This window comes from Canis lupus, chromosome 9 (genome assembly GCF_011100685.1).
Source record: "Canis lupus familiaris isolate Mischka breed German Shepherd chromosome 9, alternate assembly UU_Cfam_GSD_1.0, whole genome shotgun sequence".
In the NCBI taxonomy this organism is placed as follows: domain Eukaryota; kingdom Metazoa; phylum Chordata; class Mammalia; order Carnivora; family Canidae; genus Canis; species Canis lupus.
This window is the reverse complement of record NC_049230.1, coordinates 16386385-16413487: the sequence shown is the minus strand read 5'-3', so window position 1 is coordinate 16413487 and position 27103 is coordinate 16386385. Positions and strand designations below refer to the sequence as shown.

The window sequence follows — 27103 nt, the reverse complement described above, 5'->3', positions numbered from 1 at the left end:
GATCGAGTCCCACGTCGGGCTCCTGGTGCATGGAGCCTGCTTCTCCCTCTGCCTGTGTCTCTGCCTCTCTCTCTCTCTCTCTGTGTGTGTGTGTGACTATCATAAATAAATAAAGTTAAAAAAAAAGAAATTAAGATTTTTAAAGTGATAAATTTTAATTCAGGATATTAACTATGAAATGTCTGACAGTCCTAAAACATAGTGAGAAAGAAGTGGGAGAAAAAAAGAGAGGAAGTCAGGTAAAAAGTGTCAAATCAAAGAGATGTAAAGTTTTAGAACTGTAAAATGGATAAATTTAAATTCTTACTCTCTTCCTTCCCTTTATTCTTTTTTTAAATAATAAATTTATTTTTTAATGGTGTTCAATTTGCCAACATACAGAATAACACCCAGTGCTCATTCCGTCAAGTGCCCCACTCAGTGCGCGCCACCCAGTTACCCCCAACCCCCGCCCTCCTCCCCTTCCACCACCCCTAGATCGTTTTCCAGAGTTAGGAGTCTTCCATGTTCTGTCTCCCTTTCTGATATTTCCTACCCATTTCTTCTCCCTTCCCCTCTATTCCCTTTCACTATTATTTATATTCCCCAAATGAATGAGACCATATAATCTTTGTCCTTCTCTGACTCACTTATTTCACTCAGCATAATACCCTCCAGTTCCATCCACGACGAAGCAAATGGTGGGTATTTGTCGTTTCTAAAGGCTGAGTAATATTCCATTGTATACATAAACCACATCTTCTTTATCCATTCATCTTTCGATGGACACTGAGGCTCCTTCCACAGTTTGGCTATTGTGGACATTGCTGCTAGAAACATCGAGGTGCAGGTGTCCCGGCGTTTCATTGCATCTGTATCTTTTTTTTTTTTTAACATTTTTATTTATTTATGACAGTCACAGAGAGAGAGAGAGGCAGGGACATAGGCAGAGGGAGAAGCAGGCTCCATGCACCGAGAGCCCGACGTGGGATTCGATCCTGGGTCTCCAGGACCGCGCCCTGGGCCAAAGGCAGGCGCCAAACCGCTGCGCCACCCAGGGATCCCTCATTGCATCTGTATCTTTGGGGTAAATCCCCAGCAGTGCAAATGCTGGGTCGTAGGGCAGATTTATTTTTAACTCTTTGAGGAACCTCCACACAGTTTTCCATAGTGGCTGCACCGGTTCACATTCCCACCAACAGTGTAAGAGGGTTCCCTTTTCTCCGCATTCTCTCCAACATTTGTGGGTTCCTGCCTTGTTAATTTGCCCCATTCTCACTGGTGTGAGGTAGTATCTCATTGTGGTTTTGATTTGTATTTCCCTGATGGCAGGTGATGTGGAGCATTTTCTCATGTGCATGTTGGCCATGTCTATGTCTTCCTCTGTGAGATTTCTCTTCATGTCTTTTGCCCATTTCATGATTGGATTGTTTGTTTCTTTGGTGTTGAGTTTAAGAAGTTCTTTATAGATCTTGGATACTAGCCCTTTATCTGATAGGTCATTTGCAAATATCTTCTCCAACTCTGTAGGTTGTCTTTTAGTTTTGTTGACTGTATCCTTTGCTGTGCAAAAGCTTCTTATCTTGTTGAAGTCCCAATAGTTCATTTTTGCTTTTGTTTCTTTTGCCTTCATGGATGTATCTTGCAAGAAGTTACTGTGGCCAAGTTCAAAAAGGGTGTTGCCTGTGTTCTCCTCTAGGATTTTGATGGAATCTTGTCTCACATTTAGATCTTTCATCCATTTTGAGTTGATGTTTGTGTATGGTGAAAGAGAGTGGTCTAGTTTCATTCTTCTGCATGTGGATGTCCAATTTTCCCAGCACCATTTATTGAAGAGACTGTCTTTCTTCCAATGGATAGTCTTTCCTCCTTTATCGAATATTAGTTGGCCATAAAGTTGAGGGTCCGCTTCTGGGTTCTCTATTCTGTTCCATTGATCTATATGTCTGTTTTTGTGCCAGTACCACACTGTCTTGATGACCACAGCTTTGTAGTACAACCTGAAATCTGGCATTGTGATGCCCCCAGCTTTGGTTTTCTTTTTTAAAATTCCCCTGGCTATTCGGGGTCTTTTCTGATTCCACACAAATCTTAAAATAATTTGTTCTAACTCTCTGAAGAAAGTCCATGGTATTTTGATAGGGATTGCTTTAAACGTGTAAATTGCCCTGGTTAACATTGACATTTTCACAATATTAATTCTGCCAATCCATGAGCATGGAATATTTTTCCATCTCTTTGTGTCTTCCTCAATTTCTTTCAGAAGTGTTCTATAGTTTTGAGGGTATAGATCCTTTACCTCTTTGGTTAGGTTTATTCCTAGGTATCTTATGTTTTTGGGTGCAATTGTAAATGGGATTGACTCCTTAATTTCTCTTTCTTCAGTCTCATTGTTAGTGTATAGAAATGCCACTGATTTCTGGGCATTGATTTTGTATCCTGCCATGCTACCGAATTGCTGTATGAGTTCTAGCAATCTTGGGGTGGAGACTTTTGGGTTTTCTATGTAGAGTATCATATCATTGCGAAGAGGGAGAGTTTGACTTCTTCTTTGCCAATTTGAATGCCTTTAATGTCTTTTTGTTGTCTGATAGCTGAGGCTAGGACTTCCAGTACTATGTTGAACAGCAGTGGTGAGAGTGGACATCCCTGTCTTGTTCCTGATCTTAGGGGAAAGGCTCCCAGTGCTTCCCCATTGAGAATGATATTTGCTGTGGGCTTTCGTAGATGGCTTTTAAGATGCTGAGGAATGTTTTCTCTATCCCTACACTCTGAAGAGTTTGATCAGGAACGGATGCTGTATTTTGTCAAATGCTTTCTCTGCATCTATTGAGAGGATCCTATGGTTCTTGGTTTTTCTTTTGCTGATATGATGAATCACATTGATTGTTTTACCAGTGTTGAACCAGCCTTGCGTCCCAGGAATAAATCCTACTTGGTCATGATGAATAATCTTCTTAATGTACTGTTGGATCCTATTGGCAAGTATCTTGTTGAGAATTTTTGCATCCATGTTCATCAGGGATATTGGTCTATAATTCTCCTTTTTGGTGGGGTCTTTGTCTGGTTTCGGAATTAAGGTGATGCTGGCCTCATAGAACGAATTTGGAAGTACTCCATCTCTTTCTATCTTTCCAAACAGTTTTAGTAGAATAGGTATGCTTTCTTCTTTAAACGTTTGATAGAATTCCCCAGGGAAGCCATCTGGCCCTGGACTTTTGTGTCTTGGGAGGTTTTTGATGACTGCTTCAATTTCCTCCCTGGTTATTGGCCTGTTCAGGTTTTCTATTTCTTCCTGTTCCAGTTTTGGTAGTTTGTGGCTTTCCAGGAATGCGTCCATTTCTTCTAGATTGCCTAATTTATTGGCGTATAGCTGTTCATAATATGTTTTTAAAATCGTTTGTATTTCCTTGGTATTGGTAGTGATCTCCCCTTTCTAGTCATGATTTTATTTTTTTAAAGATTTTATTTATTTATTCATGATAGACAGACAGAGAGAGAGAGAGGCAGAGACACAGGCAGAGAGAGATACAGGCTCCATGCCGGGAGCCCAAAACGGGACTTGATCCTGGGATTCCAGGACTGTGCCCTGGGCCAAAGGCAGGTGCTAAACCGCTGAGCCACCCAGGGATCCCTCATTCATGATTTTATTAATTTGAGTCTTCTCTCTCTTCTTTTTAATAAGGCTGACTAATGGTTTATCTTATTAATTCTTTCAAAGAACCAACTCCTGGTTTTGTTGATCTGTTCCACAGTTCTTCTGGTCTCGATTTCGTTGAGTTCTGCTTGAATCTTTATTAACTCTCTTCTTCTCCTGGGTGTACGATCTATTTGCTGTTTTTTCTCTAGCTCCTTTAGGTGTAAGGTTAGCTTTTGTATTTGAGTTCTTTCCAGTTTTTGGGTGGATGCTTGTATTGTGATGTATTTCCCCCTCAGGACTGCTTTTGCTGTATCCCAAAGATTTTGAATGGTTGTATCTTCATTCTCATTTGTTTCCATGAATCTTTTTAATTCTTCCTTGATTTCCTGGTTGACCCTTTCATCTTTTAGCAAGATAGTCCTTAACCTCCACGTGTTTGAGGTCCTTCCAAACTTCTTGTTGTGATTTAGTTCTAATTTCAAGGCATTATGGTCTGAGAATATGCAGGGTACGATCCCAATCGTTTGGTATCAGTTCAGACCTGATTTGTGACCCAGTATGTAGTCTAGTCTGGAGAAAGTTCCATGTGCACTTGAGAGGAATGTGTATTCAGTTGAGTTTGGATGTAAAGTTCTGTAGATATCTGTGAAATCCATCTGGTCCAGTGTATCATTTAAAGCTCTCGTTTCTTTGGAGATGTTGTGTTTAGAAGACCTATCAGGTGTAGAAAGTGCTAGATTGAAGTCACCAAGTATAAGTGTATTTTTTTTTATATTTTTTTTTATAAGTGTATTATTATCTAAGTATGTCTTAATTTTGGTTATTAATTGATTGATATATTTGGCAGGTCCCACATTCGGGGCATATATATTGATGATTGTTAAGTCCTCTTGTTGGATAGATCCTTTAAGTATGAGATTGTGTCCCTCTTCATCTCTTACTACAGTCTTTGGGATAAACTTTAATTTATCTGATATGAGGATGGTTACCCCTGCTTTCTTTTGAGGACCATTTGAATGGAAAATGGTTCTCCAACCTTTTATTTTCAGGCTGTAGGTGTCCTTCTGTCTAAAATGAGTCTCTTGTAGACAGCAAATAGATGGGTCTTGCTTTTTCATCCAGTCTGACACCCTGCACCTTTTGATGGGGTCATTAAGCCCATTCACGTTCAGAGTTACTATTGAAAGATATGAGTTTAGTGTCATCATAATATCTATTCAGTCCCTGTTTTTGTGGATTGTTCCATTGGACTTCTTCTTAATGGGGAATTTTAAGAGTCCCCCTTAGAATTTCTTGCAGAGCTGGTTTGGAGGTCACATACTCTTTTAGTTCCTGCCTGTCTTGGAAGCTCTTTATCTCTCCTTCCATTCTGAATGAGAGCCTTGCTGGATAAAGTATTCTCGGTTGCATTTTTTTCTCATTTAGGACCCTGAATATATCTTGTCAGCCCTTTCTGGCCTGCCAGGTCTCTGTGGAGAGGTCTGTTGTTACCCTAATACTCCTCCCCATAAAAGTCAGGGATTTCTTGTCTCTTGCTGCTTTAAGGATCTTCTCTTTATCTTTGGAATTTGCAAGCTTAACTATTAGATGTTGAGGTGTTGAACGGTTTTTATTGATTTTAGGGGGGGGATCTCTCTATTTCCTGGATCTGAATGCCTGTTTCCCTTCCCAGATTAGGAAAGTTTTCAGCTAGGATTTGTTCAAATACATATTCTGGCCCTCTGGCCCTTTCGGCGCCCTCAGGAACCCCAATTAAATGTAGGTTTTTCTTCCTCAGGCTGTCACTTATTTCCCTTAATCTGTCCTCATGATCTTTTAATTGTTTGTTTCTTTTCTCCTCAGTTTCCCTCTTTGCCATCAACTTGTCTTCTATGTCACTCACTCGTTCTTCCACCTCGCTAACCCTCATCGTTAGGACCTCTAGTGTGGATTGCATCTCATTCAATTGATTTTTAATTTCTGCCTGATTAGATCTAAATTCTGCAGTCATGAAGTCTGTTGAGTCCTTTATGCTTTTTTCTAGAGCCACCAGTAGCTGTATAATAGTGCTTCTGAATTGGCTTTCTGACATTGAATTGTAATTAGATTTTGTAACTCTGTGGGAGAGAGGACTGTTTCTGATTCTTTCTTTTGAGGTGAGGTTTTCCTTCTACTCATTTTGCTCAGAGCAGAGTGGCCAAAAACAAGTTGTATTGGGAAAAGGAGAAAAAGAGAGAAGAGGAAGAAGGAAAGAAAAAGAGAAAAAAAAGAAAAAAGAAAAAGAGAAAAAAAAAAGAAAAAAGGGGAGAGGGAAGCACAGAAATCAAAAAGAAAAAAAAACAAAAACAAAAAACAAGGGGGAGTATCCTCTGATTCTGTATACTGTTAGTCCCTTGACTTCCCCTGGAACTTTCCAGTGCTGCTTGGTTAATAATTTGTTTTTCCCCCGTTTGTCTAGCTGGTCTTCTGGGGGGAGGGGCCTGTTGTGCTGATTTTCAGGTGTTAGCACTTGGAGGAGCTGCTCTGCCCCCTGCCTGGTACAGGGCTCAGTGAGTGATGTTTATCCTGTTTATCCTGTGAGGCCACTGTGAGGTTCAGTGGGGGTTGTTTACCCTGTGAGGCCCCAGGAGGAACAGCAACAGTGGCAGCGGCCAGCTCTGGAGCCCTGGATTCAGCTCCCGCAGTCACTACAGAGCTCTCAGCCTGCAGGGCCTGGATGCTCCGGGGGGCAGGGCCACTGATCCGCTCAGCTTGGGGCAGGAGTGTCCTTGCTGTCCTGTGCCCTACTGGCCTCTGCCTGTCCTGGGGGAGGCCGGATCCTGGGCTGTGTCCCCGGTGCCCTGTGCTCCCGGGCCTGCGCTGGTGGATTGGTGCTCCCGGCAGGGCAGCTTCCTGAGCCACTCCGAGCTGCTCCCGGGCCGCAGGGCGCACACTGCAGCCCTTTAGGGAGCTCAGCCACGGGGTGTGGTGCTCTCCCCGGGGCGCAGGTGTCTGTTAGTATCCCAGGGAGCCTGAGGGCATCCCACCCCCCCGGGGTCCTGCTCTAACTCTCTGTGAGCACCTTTCCGCCCGTGAAGCTCCTGCTTCTCCCTGTTGGTGCTTTCCTGTCCTGGGGACACTCGTCCCAGCCTTAGCCCGGCTCCTCGCGGGGCCCCTCCCCCTTGGATGCCTTTTGTTTCTTTATTTCTTTTTTCCCCGTCTTCCTACCTTGATAGAAGCGCGAACTCTTCTCACTGTAGCATTCCAGCTGTTCTCTCTTTAAATCTCAGGCTGAATTCGTAGATTTTCAGGATGATTTTAAGGTTATCTAGGTAATTTGGTGGGGACAGGTGACTTGGGGACCCTATTCTTCCACCATCTTGCCCCGCCTCCCTTCCCTTTATTCTTAAAGCCAAAAAAGAGAAGGATGTGTGAATAAGAAATTAGATAAATTTGTAAAGCCAATCATGGGACATTATGTCTTTAAGAAATAGTCTAGGGGCACCTAGGTTAAACATCCAACTCTTGGTTTTGGCCAGAGTCCTGGAATAGAGCCCAGTGTAGTTGGGTTCTGTGCTCAGCGGGGAGTCTGCTTCCCCTCTGCATCTCCCACTGCCCCTACCCCACACTCATGCTCTCTCTCTCTCTCTAAAATAAATACATAAATGTTTAAAAAATAATAATCTGTACTCTTGTTATGAATTGCTGTTTTACTTTCTCTGTTACATCAATTATGACTTTTCTTATAGCTGATGGAAAGGTATATCACAGTCGATTGCTACATGGCTTAAAGACTTTCCAAGGTGAGTGATAAGCATTATAAGAAGTCAAGTGAAAATGAGATCTTTAAGTTTTGTGCTTCTTTTTGGAAATCCCTTTAATTGCTTAATGATAACAATAGCTAATTTCTCTTGATTATAATGCCAGGCACTATCCTAAATACATCTAGCAACTCATTTAATTATCACAAAACTCCTAAGAGATCATGTGCTTATATTAGCACCATTTTACAGATGGAAGATATTAACTCACTTGCATAAGGTCACACAGTTTGAACTTGGGAAGAGGATTTAAACCCATATTTGAGCCTATTCTGTTAAATATAACAATTAGGCTATTAACCTTTTTCATTCTCCTTTATGACTTATAACTCAAGCTCAAGTAATCACTAAGTTTGTAGAAATAACTTACTGTTATAAGAGCAGGCTACAAACTCAGGAACCAGAATTATAGCTATTGTTTCTGACATATTCCTTTATGAATAATAAATGAAGAATGAGTAATAGGCCTCATTTCTTTTATTTGCTTTAGAAGTCTACAACAAGTTTTAGCAAAGTGTATTGTAACATGTAAAGGACATGTTCTTTTCTTCACATTCCCCAGCCCTATCCCTTGACCCCTTAGTTTTATGTTTTCCTTGAACATCTGCATTGAACTTTGCTTTCCTCTTTCCCATTGGGGTTTGATGCATAGACTTATCTAGAATTTTTAATTTTAGACATAGTTTCACATTTTAATTTTACCTCTTTATTAAGGTGGGAAAATTTTAGATAATAAAATAGAATTCCTTCTGGAAAATTTGAACTATGATCTTGAAGAGAAAGAAATCCAAGATCTACACAATCATCTGAAAATTGACAGTGAGTATTTCATTTAACCACTTACCACTTCCTGTCAGAAAAAAATCTTTGAAATATTCTCATGAAATCTGAGTATTCTTATTCAATTCCACTGAGAAAGTTAGAAGTACTTATAGAGTTTTTATCCTCGATGGTGAGAAATATGACTTCTGATTATTATTCTCAATATTGTCAGAGGACCAACATGGCACTGGTAGATTTAAATTTAGCTAGGAATATCAAAAGAGCTCTTAGAGGAAAATAACAGAAGTTATTGAAATAGATGTCAGAAAAGATCAGAGATTGACAAAACCAAGTGAGGAAGTAGGATTGTTTAGTATGTAATGTACAAATAGAGGCTATCATATTCTCATTTAACAAATACGAATGTCAGGTTGGGTTGAAGTAGAGGCTCAGTGATATCTGACTTTAGACTAATAATGTGGCCCCAAAGAAATAGCTTTTAAGTGAAAAGGATCAAGTGGAAAAGAATTACCATACCAAACAATCATGTTAGCATGTTAAAACAACTTCTTTAGGGATCCCTGGGTGGCGCAGCGGTTTGGCGCCTGCCTTTGGCCCAGGGCGCGATCCTGGAGATCCGGGATCGAGTCCCACGTCGGGCTCCCGGTGCATGGAGCCTGCTTCTCCCTCTGCCTGTGTCTCTGCCTCTCTCTCTCACTGTGCCTATCATGAATAAATAAATTTAAAAAAATAATAATAAATAATTTAAAAAAAAAACAACTTCTTTAGAATTCTATAAGGTGGTTGGACATTAAAAAATTTTTTTAAAGAACATATTTCCTCTATGTAAGGAATGACAACTTAGAAATTTTCATAGAAAAAAAGGGACCCTATTCCCAATAATAGTACATGTTTTGTTTAAATACGATTTATGATTTGCATTTTAGAGAATGGAAATATTTCACTGACCTCCTTTATGAGTACAGCAAAGTTATTTTCTGGTGAGTGAGAAGTAATGATGAAAAGATATAAAATTTTATTTTATTTATTTATGATAGTCACACAGAGAGAGAGAGAGAGAGGCAGAGACACAGGCAGAGGGAGAAGCAGGCTCCATGCACCGGGAGCCTGACGTGGGATTCGATCCTGGGTCTCCAGGATCGCGCCCTGGGCCAAAGGCAGGCGCCAAACCGCTGCGCCACCCAGGGATCCCTGTACATACCATTTTTTAATTGCATATCCCAATATTCCAAAACTATACACAAGCCTTATTTTACCAATATGCTGATGGCATGTTTGTTTTTAAGAATGTAGATGGACTTTTTATTACCTGTGGTTTTAGAAGTATCATTTTTTAAGAAGTATATTTTATTATAGGCTGGTTGGCTTGTCCCTGTTTTTTTAGAGCAGTAATAAAAGCATTCTTTTGATGAGGCTTAAAGGAAACATGTTATCTCTTAACCCCTTCTTGTGATAGTTAGATAGGCTTCATTGTCTCCTTGTTCTTCTGCAGTTACATCTCTAGCAAGTTGAAATACTGCTCTTTTATTATAACTATCTTAAAGTAGATATGAAAATGTACATATTTCCCATCTTTTTAAAGGTGGTAAAATTAATGCCAGTGACACACAACTCTATCTGGAAAATGTAGGAATTGAACTAACAAGGAAAGAAAGCCTGGATCTACTGAACATACTGCCACTGGATGGTAAGCATTTCAGGCACTGCATTTAGATTTCAGAGAATATTGGCCTTGTGAGTTATTATATAAAATTCTGGAAGTGTAACTATTTAAAGTCCCATTAAAAATTTTTAAAAGGAATGACATCACCAACATGGCACAAGTTGTTTCTCCTCTTTAATCCCCCTTTTTAATCAATGAGTTGTACACCCACACACAAACAAGAGTACCTGTGTGAGTGTTTTGGAAACTGGCACCTTGCCGCAAGGGACCCAGGAGGAGTCTCACTCCTCACTCACCAATCCAATTGGTAAGAGACAGACAACCACCCAACAAGGCTGCAGAACCAACAGTCAGCAAAACTGCCTACACCTCTCTCATTGCTGTCAGGCAAAGATCAGGTGAGTGCTGATCCAGGCATGAGAACTTTCAGAAATCCAGCCTTCCTGAAGGGAGACTCCAGCACACCATCAGAGAAAAAGAAAGAGAAAAGAAAAATATGAGTTTGGCCACAGTGGAGGCAGTAATTATCTCAAGGAGAGATATATTGGCCACCATGACCTCTCCCACAAGGGAAAGGAAAGCAGTGAGTGAGTGCCTGGCTACCCACCCCAGCACATCAGGACCAGCTGGAAAACCCTATTTCTCTCCACCAGCATCCGGAGCATTAAGGTGGTTGCTCTCTGACTGGGAAAGAGGCAGAGAGACAAATTTCAACTGGCTTTAAAGAGATTGTGCTCAGCAGGAAGTCGACCCATGGGCCTTTGGGAGTACCACTCCTTGGGATCTCCCTGTAGTTGTCTAGCATCTCCAATGGCCAAGTGCTAAACCCACACCTCCCCCATTCTGCTGCTAGGTCACAAGTGCAACCTCTAGAGTGAGCTACAGTAGTAAGCACGCTCAGCAAACAAGCTATCAGGAGTCACAAGGAAGAAACCATAAACTTAAGCTATATCGCCACCTAGTGGAAAACAAAAGTTTTCAGTAGCCAACCTGGTGAATTCTAAGAACCAGAAAAAAATACAAAGGCTTAAAATTTGGCCTCAAAGGCACTCTGACAGTATAAGGTAACATCTCACTGTGGTTCTGATTTGCATTTCCCTGAGATATTACCTTATACCTGTCAGAATGGCTAGAATCAAAAAGACAAGAAATAACAAGTGTTGACAAGGACATGCAGAAAATGGAACCCTCATGCACTATTGGTGGGAATGTAAATGATGCAGCCATGGTGGAAAACATATGGAAGTTCCTCAAAAAGTTCAAAGGAGAAATACCATATGATCCAGTAATTCCACCACTGGATATTTACCCAAAGAAATACAAACACTAATTTGAAAAGATATGTGTACCCCTGTTTATCGCAGCATTATTTACAATAACCCAGATATAGAAACAGCCCAAGTGTCCATCAATAGATGAATGAATAAAGATGTGATATATATATATATATATATATATATATATATATATATATATATATACACACAATGGAATATTACTCAGCTATTAAAAATGAGATCTTTCCATTTGTTTGGGGGTTTTTTATTTTTATTTATTTATCCATGAGAGACACAGAGAGAGGCAGAGACACAGGCAGAGGGAGAAGCAGGCTCCATGCAGGGAGCCCGACGTGGGACTCAATCCTGGGTCTCCAGGATCACACCCTGGGCTGAAGGTGGTGCTAAACCACTGAGCCACCCAGGCTACCCAGATCTTTGCATTTGTAATAACATGGATGGACCTAGAGGGTATTATGCTAAGTGAAAAAAGTCAGACAGAGAAAGAAATACCATTTGATTTCACTCATATGTGAATCCAAAAAGAAAATATTAAACAAATAAACAAAAAGCAGAATCAGACCTATAAATACAGAGAACAAACATGGTTGCCAGAGGTGGGGAAAGTGGGAGATGGGCAAACTGGATGAGGAGAAGATAACTGGAGATGCAGGCATCCTGTTATGAAATGAACTGTAACTGGAGATACAGGCATCCAGTTATGAAGTGAATGAGTCATAAGTACAGCACAGAGAATTTAGTCAGTGGTATTATAATAGTGTTGCATGGTGACAGATGGTAGCTACACTGTAGTGTGTATCATAAAGTATTGAATCACTATGTTATATACCAGAAACTAATGTAACATGTATCAACTATGCTCAAATTAAAAAATAAAAATAAGATAAATATTGGGAAAGTTAAAATTAAATTTAGCTACAAAATGAACAAGAAGAGTGAAGGAAGCATACCTTCACAAAGACAAAGGAAAAATTCATAATAACAGCACCATAGAATATAACACTCCATCTGAAAGCACTAGGCAAAAAGTTAAGTTACCTACTTAACTTCAAATGCAATAGAAGCGAGGCATCTGGGTGGCTTAGTGAGTTAAGCAGCCAGTTCTGGATTTCAGCTCAGGTCATGATGTCAGAGTCCTGGGACTGAGGCCCACAAGGGGCTCTGTACTCAGTAGAGAGTATGCCAGAGAATTCTTTCTCCTTCTTCTTCTGCCCCTTCCCCTGCTCTCTCTCTCTCTCTCTGAAATAAATAGATAAACCTTTATAAAAAAATGCAAAAGCAGCAACACATAACTACAAGGAATATTTAAAATCAAAGAAATATGACATCACCAAAAGAAAATTATAATTCTCCAACTGAGCTCAAAGGCATGCATATTAAGATCTAATGGATAAAGAATTCAAAATAATTGTTTTGAAGAAACTCAGTGAGCTACAAGAAAACTCAGAAAGAAAATTCAGGGACACCTGGATGGCTCAGCAGTTGAGCGCCTGCCTTCAGCCCGGGGCGTGGTCCTGGAGTCCCAGGTTCTAGTCCCACGTCAGGCTCCCTGCCTGGATCCTGCTTCTCCCTCTGCCTGTGTCTCTGCCTCTCTCTCTGTGTGTCTCTCATGAATAAATAAATAAAATTTAAAAAAAAAAGAAAGAAAATTCAATGCCATCAGGAATAAAATGTATGAACAAAATGAGTTCTTTACCAAAGAAATTGAAATTATGAAAAAGAACCAAACAGTAATTCTGGAGCTGAAAAATTAAGTGAGTGAGATGAAGAATGCAATTGAATGCATCAGTAGCAGGGCATACAAGATGCAAGAAAGAATACATGATCTAGAGAATAGAAATTTTGAAATAATATAGAAGAAAAGAAAGAAATTTTAAAAGCAGAGAAAGCCTATTTGAGCTACAGAATTCTAATCAAAAGACAAACATTAGAATAATCAGTCTCCAGAAGGAGAAAAAAAAGGGAAAATGGGACAGAGAATTTATTTAATAGCTGAGGGTACTTAGGTAACTTAAATGTCACACTCTTGATTTGGGCTCTGGTCATGATCTCAGTCGTGAGATCAAGCCCTGAATCGGGTTCTGCCTGGAGTCTGCTTAAGATTCTCTTCCTCCTGGGGATCCTTGGGTGGCTCAGCGGTTGAGCACCTGCCTTTGGCCCCAGGCATGATCCTGGAGACCTGGGATCGAGTCCCATGTCAGGCTCCCTGCATGGAGCCTGCTTCTCCCTCTGCCTGTGTCTCTGCCTCTCTCTCTCTCTCTCTCTTTCTTTTTCTCATAAATAAATAAATAAAATCTTTAAAAAAAATTTCTCTTCCTCCTCTCCTGCTGCCCCTCCCCCCAACTTGCACTGTTCTTGCTAAATAAATAAATAAATATTTTAAATCTTTAAAAAGAAAGGAAGGAAGGAAGAGCTGAGAACTTCCCAAACCTGGAGAAAGAGCTCGATGTAAAAGTCCACAAAGCTAATAGATCACCCTATTATCTCAATGGAAAAAGAGTTTCTCCAAGACATCTTATTTTGAAACTGTCAAAAATCAATAATATTAACTAGACTTAACTGTGATCACTTTACAATATATACAAATATAAAATTATTATGTTGTAAACCTGAAACTACTATGTTATATGTCAATTATATCTCAATTTTAAAAATTAATGCTAAAAAATCCTAAAGAAAAGAGGAAAAAGCAAATGTAACCTAGAAAGGAACCCCTACTATATACTATCAACAAATTTCTCAGCAGAAACTCTGCAGAGTTTAATCACAGATTCAAAGCATTGAAAGATAAAACTTGCCAGCCAAGAATACTTTTCCAGCAAAGTTATCCTTTACATATGAAAGAGGAATACAGGCTTTCCCAGACAAACAAAAGCTGAGGGAGTTCACCAATAATAGACCTGTCTTGCAAGAAATACTTAAAGGAGTTATTAAGCTTAAATGAAAAGACGCTAACCAGTGACATGAAAACATACAAAGGTATACAACATATTGGTAAAGGTGGAAAATATGTTAGACTTAGAAAACTTTAATTCTACAATAGGATGGTATGTTAATCACTCAACTATAGCATAAAGGTTAAAAGAAAAGTAGTAAAAATAACTAGAGCTACTATAAATTGTTAACAAATATGCATATTAAAAATAGGTAAATTGTGGCATCAGTGATGTGAAAGGGAGAAGTATAATGGTGAAGCCTTTGTAGGTGATTGAAGTAAGTTGCTATAAGCCTAGAGTGAACTATTTTATCTATAAGATATTTTCTGTAAACCTGTGGTGTCGTAACAAAGCAAAAATCTAAATTAAACTTAGATTAATTTAAAAGATAAAAAGAAGGGAATCAGAGGACAGCACCACCGAAACTTACCAATTTACAAAGGTAGGCAGAAACAGAGGTGAAAAGAAACAATGAATAAGCCAGAAAGCAATGAATAAGATGGCATTAGTAAGTCCTTGCATACCAATAATTACTCTAAATGTGAATGGATTGAAATCACCAATCAAAAGTAATTGGATGTTTAAAAACAAGATCCAACTATATGCTGCCTATAAGAGACTCACTTCAGCTTTAAGGAAACACATAGACTCAAAGTGAAGAGATGGAAAAAGGCATTTCATGTGAGTGGAAACCAAAAGAAAGTGGGGATAGCTATGATTTTATCAGACAAACTAGATTTTAAACCAAAAATGGTAACAAGAGACAAAGTCATTATATAATGATAAGGTGGTAAAATCATTAAGATTATATAATAATCATAAATATATACAAGCTCACCATCAGAGTATCCAAATATATTAAGTAAATACTAACAGATCGAAGGGAGAAATAGACAATACAATAATAGTAGGGAACTTCAATGCCCTGCTTTCAATAGTGAAATAAGTTCATTATCCAAAGACAATGGTATGAAACTAGAAATCAACATGAGGAAAATTGGAAAATCTACAAATATGTGGAAACTAAACAACATACTCTTGGTGAACCAATGGGTCAAAGAAATCAAAGGGAAATCAAAGAATACCTTGAAACAAATGAAAATGGAAATACAGCATACCAAAACCTATGGGATGCCTTAAAAGCAGTTCTGTTGGAGAAGTTTAAAGTGATGAATAGGGCAGGCCCCACTGGCTCAGCAGCTTAGCGACACCTTCAGCCCAGGGCCTGATCCTGGAGACCTGGGATTGAGTCCTGTGTCAGGCTCCCTGCATGGAGCCTGCTTCTCCCTCTGCCTGTGTCTCTGCCTCTGTGAGTGTGTGTATGTCTCTCATGAATAAATAAATAAATAAAAGCTTTCCCAAAAAAAGTATTTAAAAAAAATTTTTTAAATAAAATAATAAATAAATATGTCAGGAAATTAGATCACAAATAAGCTATCTTAGTTTATCTCTAAAGAAACTAGAAAAAAAGAATAATTAAGCTTGAATTTAGCAGAAGGAAGAAATAACAAAAATCAGAGTGCAAAGAGTGGAAGTTTGACTCCTTTGCCAGCCTATATGCCTTTTATTTCTTTTTGTTGACTGATTGCTGAGACTAGGACTACCAGTACTATGTTGAACAACAGTGAAGAGAGTGGACATCCCTATCATGTTCCTGACCTTAGGGGGAAAGTTCTGTTTTTCCCCATTGAGGATGATATTCGCTGTGGGTCTTTCACATATGGCCTTTATGATGTTGAAAAATGTTCCTTCTATCCCTACTTTCTTTAGGGTTTTTATCAAGAAAGGATGCTGTATTTTGTCAAATGCTTTTTCTGCATCTATTGAGAGGATCATATAGTTCTTATCCTTTCTTTTGTTAATGCAGCATATCACATTGATTCATTTGTGGATGTTGAACCACCTCTGCAGCCCAGGAGTAAATCCCACTTGGTCATGGTGAATAATCCTTTTAACGTACTGTTGGATCCAATTAGCTAGTATCTTGAGAATTTTTGCATTCATGTTCAAAAAGGGATATTGGTCTATTATCCTCCTTTTTAGTGGGGTGTTTGGTTTTGGGATCAGGGTAATGCTGGCCTCATAGAATGAGTTTGGAAGTTTGCAGAAGAATGAAACTGGACCACTTTCTTACACCATACACAAAAATAAACTCAAAGTGAGACAGTAATCCATCAAAATCCTAAAGGAGAACAAAGGCAACAATCTCTTTGACCTAACCCACAGCAGCTTCCTACTAGACGTCTCCAGAGGCTAGGGAAACAAAAGCAAAAATGAACTATTGGGACTTCATCAAGATTAAATGCTTCTCCCTAGCAAATGAAACAATAAACAAAAATAAAAGCCAACCTATGGAATCAGAGAAGATATTTGCAAATAATATATCAGATAAAGGGCTAGTATCCAAAATCTATAAAGAACTTATCAAACTTGGGGATCCCTGGGTGGCTCAGCAGTTTAGCACCCTGCCTTTGGCCCAGGGCGTGGTCCTGGAGTCCCGGGATGGAGTCCCCCATCAGGCTCCCTGCATGGGGCCTGCTTCTCACCCTGCCTCTCTCTCTCTCTCTCTCTCTCTGTCATGAATAAATAAATAAAATCTTTTTTAAAAATTAAGAGAAAAGTAAATGTAGAAAGAGCCACTTCTGGCATAAAATATTCTGTCCTTACCATTTAAGTCTTAATTTGAGAGTAATGTTCTCTCTGGAATATTCCTGTTATGGATAAACATTTTTAAATGTTGGATCCAGCATCTACAGCAAGTCTAAAGCTAAAGATATGGAAAAGGTGATAAAACAGTTGTAGAAAGGAAAGAAGGACACTTTAGAAAAAGAAAAAAGAAAAGAAAAGAAAAAATCTGTTTCAATGTGTTGGAGTTCCACCAATAGTATATCTGATGCCAGAGAATGGATAGTTACCCTGAGAATCTTAGTCATTCCTTTGCTTCCTTCTTTGGATTATAACATAATAACTTATAAAATCTACAAATATCTAAATATTACTATCTTTCTCAATTTCCACTTCTTGGTAAACTAAATTAAACATTATGTTACAGATCATATAAAGGGGTATAAAAATAGATTGATGGATGGAGTGAAGACATACAGAGGTGAGTGAGAAGCATGCTGGGAAAGAGAAAACATCTTCATTTCAGCTTTTGCATTTACTATTCTCAAATCTTATTTCTCAATTATTAGATTAGCTAGCATTCTCAGTTGTATACAATCATATTTGGGAAAATTGCCTATGCTATTTTGTCATTGTAGCAAATTTGAAGTCTTATTTATTGGTAAATTGTGTATTGGTTGTCTCTTTGGCTATAACTCATCTGTCTTGCCTGGTTTTCTCTTTCTTCTGGGTAAACTCACCCTAGAAACTGCTGTGGTTGTGTTTTCTGGAAAATTGATAGGGAGAACTTTTCCACTCCTAATCCTTAACTAATATTTTGATCATTCCAAGAGCTTTATGGTGACATTGCTTTTTACTTCCTGTTTCTGTTGGTCAATTTATATGACCAAACATTTTTTCCCTCTTTGGCATAAATACAAATTTATTTTATTCTTATGTCTTTCTTTCTTAAGGAGGAAAGGTTAATGTCAATAAACTAGATGATGCTCTTGAAAACATGGGATTCTCACTTGAAGAGGAAGAAATGGAGGAATTATGCAGTCACCTGTCAATTGATGGTGAGCATTTCAAGTACACAGTGAAAGGAAATTTTTATTTTTTTGTGGAAACCTCTCAAACATATTAATTTCATGGGAAAAGCCAGAAGTTTATATAGATCCAATGCTAAAGAGTGGAGATATATTGTCTCAATATTGATCTTAGATAAAACATCAGTAATTGCTCATGTTGCTGCTTACAGAGTTCATATGCCAGAGAATATTAAAATGAGATGACAGTCAGTGCTGGGATCAAGTAAATATTAAAAAATAAAACAGAAAATTATATTTGAGGGGTGGAAGAGAAATTTATAAAGGAATTCAGAAGGCAACAAAAAGAAATGGGGTAGAAGAGTGCTGGAAACTATTAAATGCTATTTGTACTGTTGCAAAATATATATAACATATATCTAACAATTGCATTAAATAAACTCATAGGTATCAAATTTTAAATTACACAGATATTACCCACTTCCTCAAGACTATGATCAAGTAGCCCATGAATCTTAATTTTAAATAAGCAATCCCCCCTACAGTTAACTTGCTGAAATAGCTAACCTTTATGATATAAAGAAAAATATATATTAGTAAATTTATGTGAGATTAGTACTTTTTGGCATGATTATTAGCAACATCATCTGATCAAAGCACTCTATAAAACTCTTAGTGTCTTGAACATCTTAACTTCGTTAGCTTCTTGAAATAATTCTGTAGACTGATTAGTAGTTTGATAAGCATCTTAGAAGTGTTGGTTTACCTAAGCTTACCTAATATGATCTGATGAATGCTTGAAATCAAGACTTTCTGCTTGTCAAAAAAGTAATCTCCTATTTTTTTTCAATTCTAACCCTTTTTCACAACTCTGTCTGTAATATATGAGCCAAGTAAGATTATATAAAACTCCTATTGGAATTGGAATATGGCCCCAGCTGAATATCTCAAAATAAATATTATTGCTTCTGTTCAGTAAAGGTACCAAGTACTGAGTTTTAAATATATAACCAAAGAAACAAAGATACAATAATAAACCAAAGAGATCCAAGGAACAGAGAGACAGTAAAAGCACTTTAAACAAATTTCTGCTCTAATGCAATGCTCTATTGTTTAATCTGAAGTCATTCATAACCCACTGGTTGCTTTGACATTAGCAATTGCTGCCACAGAAGCAGAGACTTTGTATTATTTGCTTTGTATTGCCAGCACTGAAAATAGGGCCTGGCATATAAGTAGGCATCCAGCAAATAGTTGATGAGTTAAAAATGAAAAAAATCAGCCTACATCTAGGTGTTGACTGAGATCCTCCATTTTGGGATACTGACAAGAATTGGCACACCCTCAACTGCTGTAGCTGCTGAAAACAAAGAAGGCAGCTTAGATAATCACAAAGGTTTGAGACAATAAGGAGCTCAGACTAAGCTGAACAATAAGGTTTATCTCCTACATGAGACCACTCTGTTAAGACATTGATTGATGAATGGATAAAGAAGATGTGGTATACATATACATGTATGTATATATATATATGTCATAAGTCAGACTTATGACAGAGCTCAGGGACATATACAGATCACAGAGTTATAAAGCAGGGTTGATCCTGACAGTCCTTTGCACAGTGATCTTCAGATCTTAAAAGAAAAATAAGGCATAGACTATATTTTGCTTAACTTCTCTTTTAAGGAGAATGGAGAACTGTGATATTCATATAAAAGGGAATAGAGCTATGTGCAGAAAGGGAGAAATCTGGGATGAAGGCCGTACTGCTTTGGAGACCATGATGAAGAGCCTGGGATCTTAACCTTTGTACAGTAAAGAGTTAGTAGAGGTTTTTAAGTTAAAAAATAGAACCTTACACCTGAGGGATCCCTGAGTGGCTCAGCAGTTGAACTTCTGTCTTTAGCTCAAGTTGTGACCCCCAGGTGCTGGGATCGAGTCCTGCATTGGGCTCCCTGAATGGAGCCTGCTTCTCCCTCTGCCGGTGTCTCTGCCTCTCTCTGTCTCTCTATCTTGAATAAACAAATAAAATTTTTTTATGTATCTTAAAATATATATAATATATGTGTGTGTGTATATATACACATACACACATGTAAGTAATGGAATATTACTCATCCATAAAAAGAATTAAGTCTTGTCATTTGCAACAATATAAATGGAGCTAGAGAGTATAATAAGTGAAATAAGTCAGATAAAAACAATGCCATATGATTTCACTCATTTATGGGATTTAAGAAACAAAACAGTGAAGGGAGAAAAATTAGAAGGAGAGAGAGAGAGAGAAATTAAGAAATAGACTCTTAAGAGAACAAACTGATGATTACTAGAGGGAAGGGGAGTGAGGGGATGGGTCAAATAGGTAATGAGGATTAAGGAGTGTACTTGTTGTGATGAGCATAGGATGATGTATGAAAGTATGGAATCACTAAATTCTACACCTGAAACTAATATTACACTTTATTTTAACTAACTGGAATTCAAATGAAAGCCTAAAAATCTTTTTAAGAATAAAAGAGGTAGCTCTTTTATATAACGTACAGAAACCAGTAAAAAGAGTCAAGAAAAATGAAGATGCAAAGGAATATCTTCCAAACAAAAGGACAAGATAAAACTCCAGAAACAGACCTAATGAAATGGAGATAAGTGATTTACCTGATAGAGAGTTCAAAACAACAATCATAAAAAAATGATGTTCATTGAGGTCAAGAAAACAAGTCATGAACAAAGTGAGGATTTCAACAAAAAGATAGAAAACATAAGAAAGTACCAAACAGAAATCCCAGAGCTGAAGAATAAAATAACTGAAATGAAAAATTCAGTAGAGGGATTAGGCATCAGACTAGATACAGTGGAAGCAAGAATCAGCAAACTCAAATACAGAGCCATGGAATTTATCCAAACAGAGGAGCAAAAAGAGAAAGAGTGAAAAAGAGTGAAGATAGCTCATAAGATTAATGGGCTACCAGGAAGTGAACCAATGTTAACACTGTAGGAGTCCCAGAAAGAAAAGAAAGAGAGAAAGGGACAGAAAGCTTATTCAAAGAAGTAATGCCTGGAAACTTACTTAACCTGAGGAAAGAAACAGACATGAAGATACAGGAAGCTCAGATAGTGTCAAATAAGAGGAAACAAAGTTAGCCACACTAAGATACATTATAATTAAATTGTTAAAAGCTACAGGCAAAAAGGAAGTCTTAAATGTAGAAAGAAAAAAATGTGTTATATACAAGAAAATCCCCATAAGACTATCAACAGATTTTTCAGTAGAAACTTTGCAGACCAGAAGAGGAGTGGCATTATATATCCAAAGTATGAGAAGAAAAAGCTGCCAACCAAGGATACTCGGTGAAGTGGTCCTTCAGAATTGAAAGAGAGAGTTTTCCAGGATCACCTGGGTGGCTCAGTTAAGTTCCTGATTCTTGATTTCTTGATTTCTGCTCAGGTCATGATCTCAGGGTTGTGAGATCAAGCCCTGTGTCAGGCTCCACACTCAGTGTGGACTCTGTTCCTCTCCCTCTGCTCCTCCACTGCTTTCTCTCTCTCTCTCTCTCTCTCTCTCTCTATATATATATATATATATATAATATAATATATATAATATATCAAATAAATAAATAAATAAATAAATAAATTATTTTAAAAGAGTTTTCCAGACAAGCAGAAGCTGAAGGAGTCCATCACTACTAGAGTAGCCTTGCAAGAAATGCTAAAGAAACTTCTTCACAAAAAAAAAGAAACTTCTTTAAACTGAAACAAAAGGATGCTAATTAGTAATAAGAAAACATATGAAAATATAAATTTCACTAGTAAAGGAAAATATATACTTAATTTCAGAATATTCTAATATAATAGTAGGGTATAATTCACTAATCTAATGTAAACATTAAAAAAGTATTGAAAATTATAACTACATTAATTTGTTAGTGGACACACAGGTAAAAGATGTAAGTTGTAATAAAAACTTTGTAAAAGAGTGGGAAAGTAAAAATGTATACCTTTGGTATGCATTCTTAGTTAAGTTCTTATAAGCTTAAAATAGACTGTTATAAATATGTTTTGTGTAAGCCTCATGGTAACCACAAAGCAAAAACCTATAATGGATGCACAAAAGATAAAGAGAACAGAATCTAAGCATACCACTAAGAAAATAATCAAATTACAAATGAAGACCCCGAGAGAAGAAAGGATCAAAGAAACTGTGAAACAGCTAGAAAGCAATTATTAACAAAATGGCAATAGGGCATAAACTCTTTACTAGAAGATGAGTAAGGTCAGAGGACCTAATGTAAAGCATGGTTGATAACACTATATTTATCATTGAAATTTGCTAAGAGTAGAAAATGTAAATATTCTCACACACACCAAAAGACAAATTTGTGAGGTGATAGATGTGTTAACTAGATGGGGGATTCCTTTCATGTGTAGGTATATCAAATCACCATGATGGACACTTTAAATATATTACAATTTTATTGGCTGATTATACTTCAATAAAGCTAATATAAAAGACAAAAAATGAAAATAATTTCTCTTCTTCCATTCTGACGAACGAGGAACACAAAAAAAATTGAATAGATGTATCTACCATATTTAGTTTTTTTCTTTTTTCAACCTTATGCTTATATAGTGTGAAAATAATTAGAAAAAAAAGACTTTAGGCAACTAGTAAGTCCTTATACTTTATCCTACAGTTTAAGAATTTTATGTAGGGGACCTGTTTTAGTCCACTCAGGCTGCCATAACAAAACACTGTAGTCTGTGTGACTTACACAACAGAAATATATTTTCTCACAGTTCTGGATACAGGGAAATCCAAGATCAAGATACCAGCTGATTCAGTTTCTGATGGGGATTCTCTTCCATGATTGCAGAGCCTGTCTTCTCACTGTGTCTTCTCATGACATGGAGATAGAAAAGATGGAGAAAACAGGGAGAGACACAGAGGGAGAAATACAGACAGAGAGAGAAAGAGGTATCTTACAGTCCTGTCAGATTAGGGCCTCACCCTTATGACCTCACAACCTTAGTTATCTCTTAAAGACCTTATCTCCAAATAGTCATATCAGAAGTTAGGGCTTCAAAATATGAATTTGAGGGGACACAGTTCCATAGCAGGACTATATCTGAATTTTGTCTTATCTTGCAGAAGAGAGAAGAGTTAAACTGGATGAACTTCTGGATCAAGTACATGAAGTTTTAGGTGAGTGAGAAGAAATGATGATGATGCATGATAAAAATAATCTCAATATTTAAGAAAAGTTATATTTAAGTATTTCCTGTTATTCTATGCATGACATATTAATCCTGTCATTATATATCTTTCAACTGGTAATGTATATATAACTAAAGAAACAGCCTTATAAATTAAATGTTATTCATTATTATAATCAATTGTTACCTCCATCTTATTCAAAAAGCCACAGTGTAATACCTAAATAATAACCCCTATCTTCTTTGGAGTTTTTCAGTGATATAATTTTATTTTCTACTGTTTGAATAACAAAATGCCAAGGCAAATTACACATACAGGTAATATAACCATCTGAACAAGCTCATAATTTAGGTAAAAATAAAACAATAGTGCAAACACTACATGCTGGCAGAATACACCAGTTAATTTAGTGGGATGTTAAAACACCAACTTTCTGCATGCTGTATTAGTTCCTTGTTCCCAATATTAAGGAACTCCTTTTTAACAGAAAGAAGTTCCATTTCTGAAAAAAAAAAAAAGTTCCATTTCTGAATCTCCTTTCTAATTTTATGTAATTAGACAACACTTAATATTTCCATTGCTTTTTATCATATATTTGAGAATGATACGACACAGAAATAGTTGATATGATGATGGTGATGATGATTTAAAGCTTCAAATTTGACTTTTTACTATTGTTTTCTTTTTTAAGGGGAAGAAATTAACTATGAAGACCTAGAAAATATTCTGAAAAACATAGGGTTAAGACTCAAACTGAAGAACTCTGTGTTGATGAAAAGTTTGCCACTTGATGCTGAGTATTTAATTTACCAATGAGGTATTCATCCACCCAGTAAAAGTTAATTGGTTGCCATTGTACTAGACATAATACTAGGCTCTGAGTTACAAAGATGCATGAGACAAAGTCCAGTTTCTAAAAACACTCAGTGTAGAGATGGACAGCACATACAAAATGAAAACAGAAACAAATGCTATCCACTATCTATTCGGCTATAAAAGTGTAAAGGAGTTGTTGACCAACTATGCCTGGAGTTTCTAAGGCTTCACAGAGTGGTTATTACTTCAAATAGGCCTGAAAGGTTTGATGGTAAGAGGTGCCAAGAACTAAAAATAAAAGCATTGAAAAAGGCATAGACATACCTGACTATGTATAATTTCATGTTGATCTAATATAGAGTACACATTCACATTATGTGAAGATATACTTTATTAACTTGAATCAATCTGATCAATAATTTAGATATAATCTATCCATGAAATAGGATAATAACAATCCCCAGCTATGGTGATGGTGAGGATAAATAAAATGATAGGTATGGAAATCTGAGAAATTTATAAATTTTTTGAAATACAAAATAAAGATATTAGTTATTAGATTTTCTATTTCAGGGATCCCTGGGTGGCGCAGAGGTTTAGCGCCTGCCTTTGGCCCAGGGCGTGATCCTGGAGACCCGGGATCGAATCCCACGTCGGGCTCCCAGTGCATGGAGCCTGCTTCTCCCTCTGCCTGTGTCTCTGCCTCTCTCTCTGTGTGTGACTATCATAAATAAATAAATTAATTAAAAAAAAAAGAAAAAAAAAAGATTTTCTATTTCAAAAACCCAGTAATGTTTATTAAATAATTTCTATATTCAAGTCATTTTTCTAAATTCAGGAGCTATGAAGATATATGCCAGAATCTTACTGTTCAAAATAACAATTTCTGCTTTTAAAAAGTTCATAATCTAGTTGAGTAGATAAGACAGAAATACATATTTTAAGCTTCTGGATAAACAGCACTTTTTTCAATATTTGCATTAGCTTTACTTCTTCCTAAAATACTAAAAAGGCACAAAAGAAATTAAAAGGCATAATCCACAAAGACTAAGAGAAGAGAACATTATAGCAGATAAGAGATGTCAGTTAAATTTCAAAAAACAGAAAGTGGATGAAAGACCATAAAGATGAAAACTGAGCCTGAAATGGGAAACAAACAAGAAGAAGGCCACTGCAAGGGCACTTGGTTGACTCAGTCAGTAGAGACTGTGACTTCTGATCTCAGGATTGTGAGTTCAAACCCCATGTTGGATGTAGAGATTACTTAAAAATAAAATATTTTTTTAAAGGCAGCCATTTCACATCACAGAACCATAAATGGGGGGATCCCTGGGTGGCTCAGTGGTTTATCACCTGCCTTCAGCCCAGAGCATGATCCTGGAGTCCCAGGATTGAGTCCCACGTCAGGCTCCCTGCAAGGGGCCTGCATCTCCCTCTGCCTGTGTCTCTGCCTCTCTCTCTCTCTCTCTCTGTCTCTCATGAATAAATAAATAAAATCTTTTAAAAATATTTAAAAAACAAAACAAAAACAAAAACTAAACTATAAATGGCTCAGGAAGTGGAGGCACCAATTACCTCCAAAGTCAGGAATATGAGTATGGTTGAAAGTAGAAGAACTGATAGAAAATCTTTTAAAAGAGCAATGTGAGGTACCGGGGAGCGGGGGGTGGGGGGCCCTCAATCAGTTGCGCATCTGCCTTTGGCTCAGGTCATGATCTCAAGGTCCTGGATCAGCCCTGCATCAGGCTCCCTGCTCAGTGGGGAGTCTGCTTCTCCCTCTGCCCTTTCCCTCTGCTTGTGATTTCTCTCACTCTCTCTCTCTCTCTCTCTCAAAAAAAAATTTTTTTTAACTGTAACAACAGGCATAGATCATTATATAATGATAAAAGAGTCAGTTAATCAAGAGGATATTACAATTATAAATGCATATGCACCCAATATCAGAGCACCTAAATATAGTTAGCAACTACAACAGATCTGAAGGGAGAAGTAGAAAACATACAATAGTAGGGGACTTCAATATCCCACTTTGAACATTAAATATATCATCTAGACAAAAAAAAAAATCAATAAGGAAATAGTGGGCTTGAACTGTACCTTATACCAAATAGAACTAATAGACTTATACAGAACATTCTATCCAACGTCAAGCAAAATACACATTCTTCTCAAATGCACAAACAACATTTCCCAGAAGAGGTTATACGTTAGGTGACAAAAAAAAAAAAAAAAAGTCTTAGCAAATTAAAGGTTAAAATCATAGTAAATGGAGCACCTGGGTAGCTCAGTGGTTGAACCTTTTGGTCAGGTCATGATCTTGGAGTCCTATGATCGAGTCCCACATCAGGCTCCCCACAGGGAGACTGCTTTTCCCTCTGTCTATGTCTCTGCCTCTCTGTGTGTGTTTCTCATGAATAAATAAATAAAATCTTTTTTAAAAATCATACTATATTTTTTCACTGCAATGATATGAAACTAGAAATCAGGAAATCCCCTACTATTATTGTACATTTTTCTATTTAAGATTTACTCCCTTAGCAAATTTCAAGTATACAATGCAGTATTGTTAACTATAGTCACCATGCTGTGTATCTCCAGAATTTATTCCTTTTATAACTGGCATTTCTACCTTTGACCAACATGTTTTCATTACCACCTTGCTCCCTGGCTTGTGGTAACCCCCTGCTACTCTCTGCTTCTATCAGCTTGACTTTTTTAGAGTCCACATATAATTGAGATCATGTAATATTTGCCTTTCTGTGTTTGGCTTATTTTACTTAGCATAGTGTCCTCTAGGTTTATCTGTAGTGTCACAAATGACAGATTCATACATATTTATAGTGAAAATATCTTTTGTTCTATTGATCCTCTTACAGATCCTTCTTTGTCCCTTATGATACATATTTTGCCTTAAATCGTATTTTGTCAGGTATAGTACTGTTACCCCAGCTGCCTTTTGGTTCATATCCATGCTTTGGTTTTCAAGCTTTTGTATCTTTTTGTTCTAAGTGTGTCACTTGTAGACAATATATTCTTTGATTTTGTCTTTTAATATCATCTGATAGCTTATATTTTGTAGTTGAGTTAAATGCATTTATAATTATCATAATTATTATATAGGACATAATTCTGCTATCATATTTCAGTTTCCATTTATACTGTTCTTCTTTTGTTACTTTTTTTCTGCCTTTATATTTCCCTTTAGATTCATCAAGTTTTATTCAGCAGGTTGAAAAATTACAGTGGTTGTCCTTAAGACCCATATTCATGGCCACTTTCCTTATTGACTTCTTAAATTTACCAATCTGTATCATCCCCCAGATAAGCCAAGAATTTTATTA

At 37.3% G+C, this 27103-nt stretch overlaps 1 protein-coding gene across 2 annotated transcripts in view; it reads left to right on the top strand.

Annotated features, from left to right (window-relative positions):
• The window catches only part of LOC106559243, a 52792-nt gene extending 28715 nt beyond the window's left edge, over positions 1-24077 (top strand). The window contains exons 9-15 of one of the 2 annotated variants that reach the window (XM_038546985.1): positions 7327-7380; positions 8113-8217; positions 9764-9868; positions 17131-17184; positions 17657-17761; positions 22881-22934; positions 23638-24077. In XM_038546985.1, the coding sequence (XP_038402913.1) occupies positions 7327-7380; positions 8113-8217; positions 9764-9868; positions 17131-17184; positions 17657-17761; positions 22881-22934; positions 23638-23762 (602 nt within the window). In that variant the 3' untranslated portion in view covers positions 23763-24077. Of the gene's footprint in view, positions 1-7326; positions 7381-8112; positions 8218-9763; positions 9869-17130; positions 17185-17656; positions 17762-22880; positions 22935-23637 lie in introns of those variants that run through there. The other variant, XR_005364320.1, reaches the window with a different exon arrangement.
• Positions 24078-27103: the final 3026 nt, after the last annotated feature.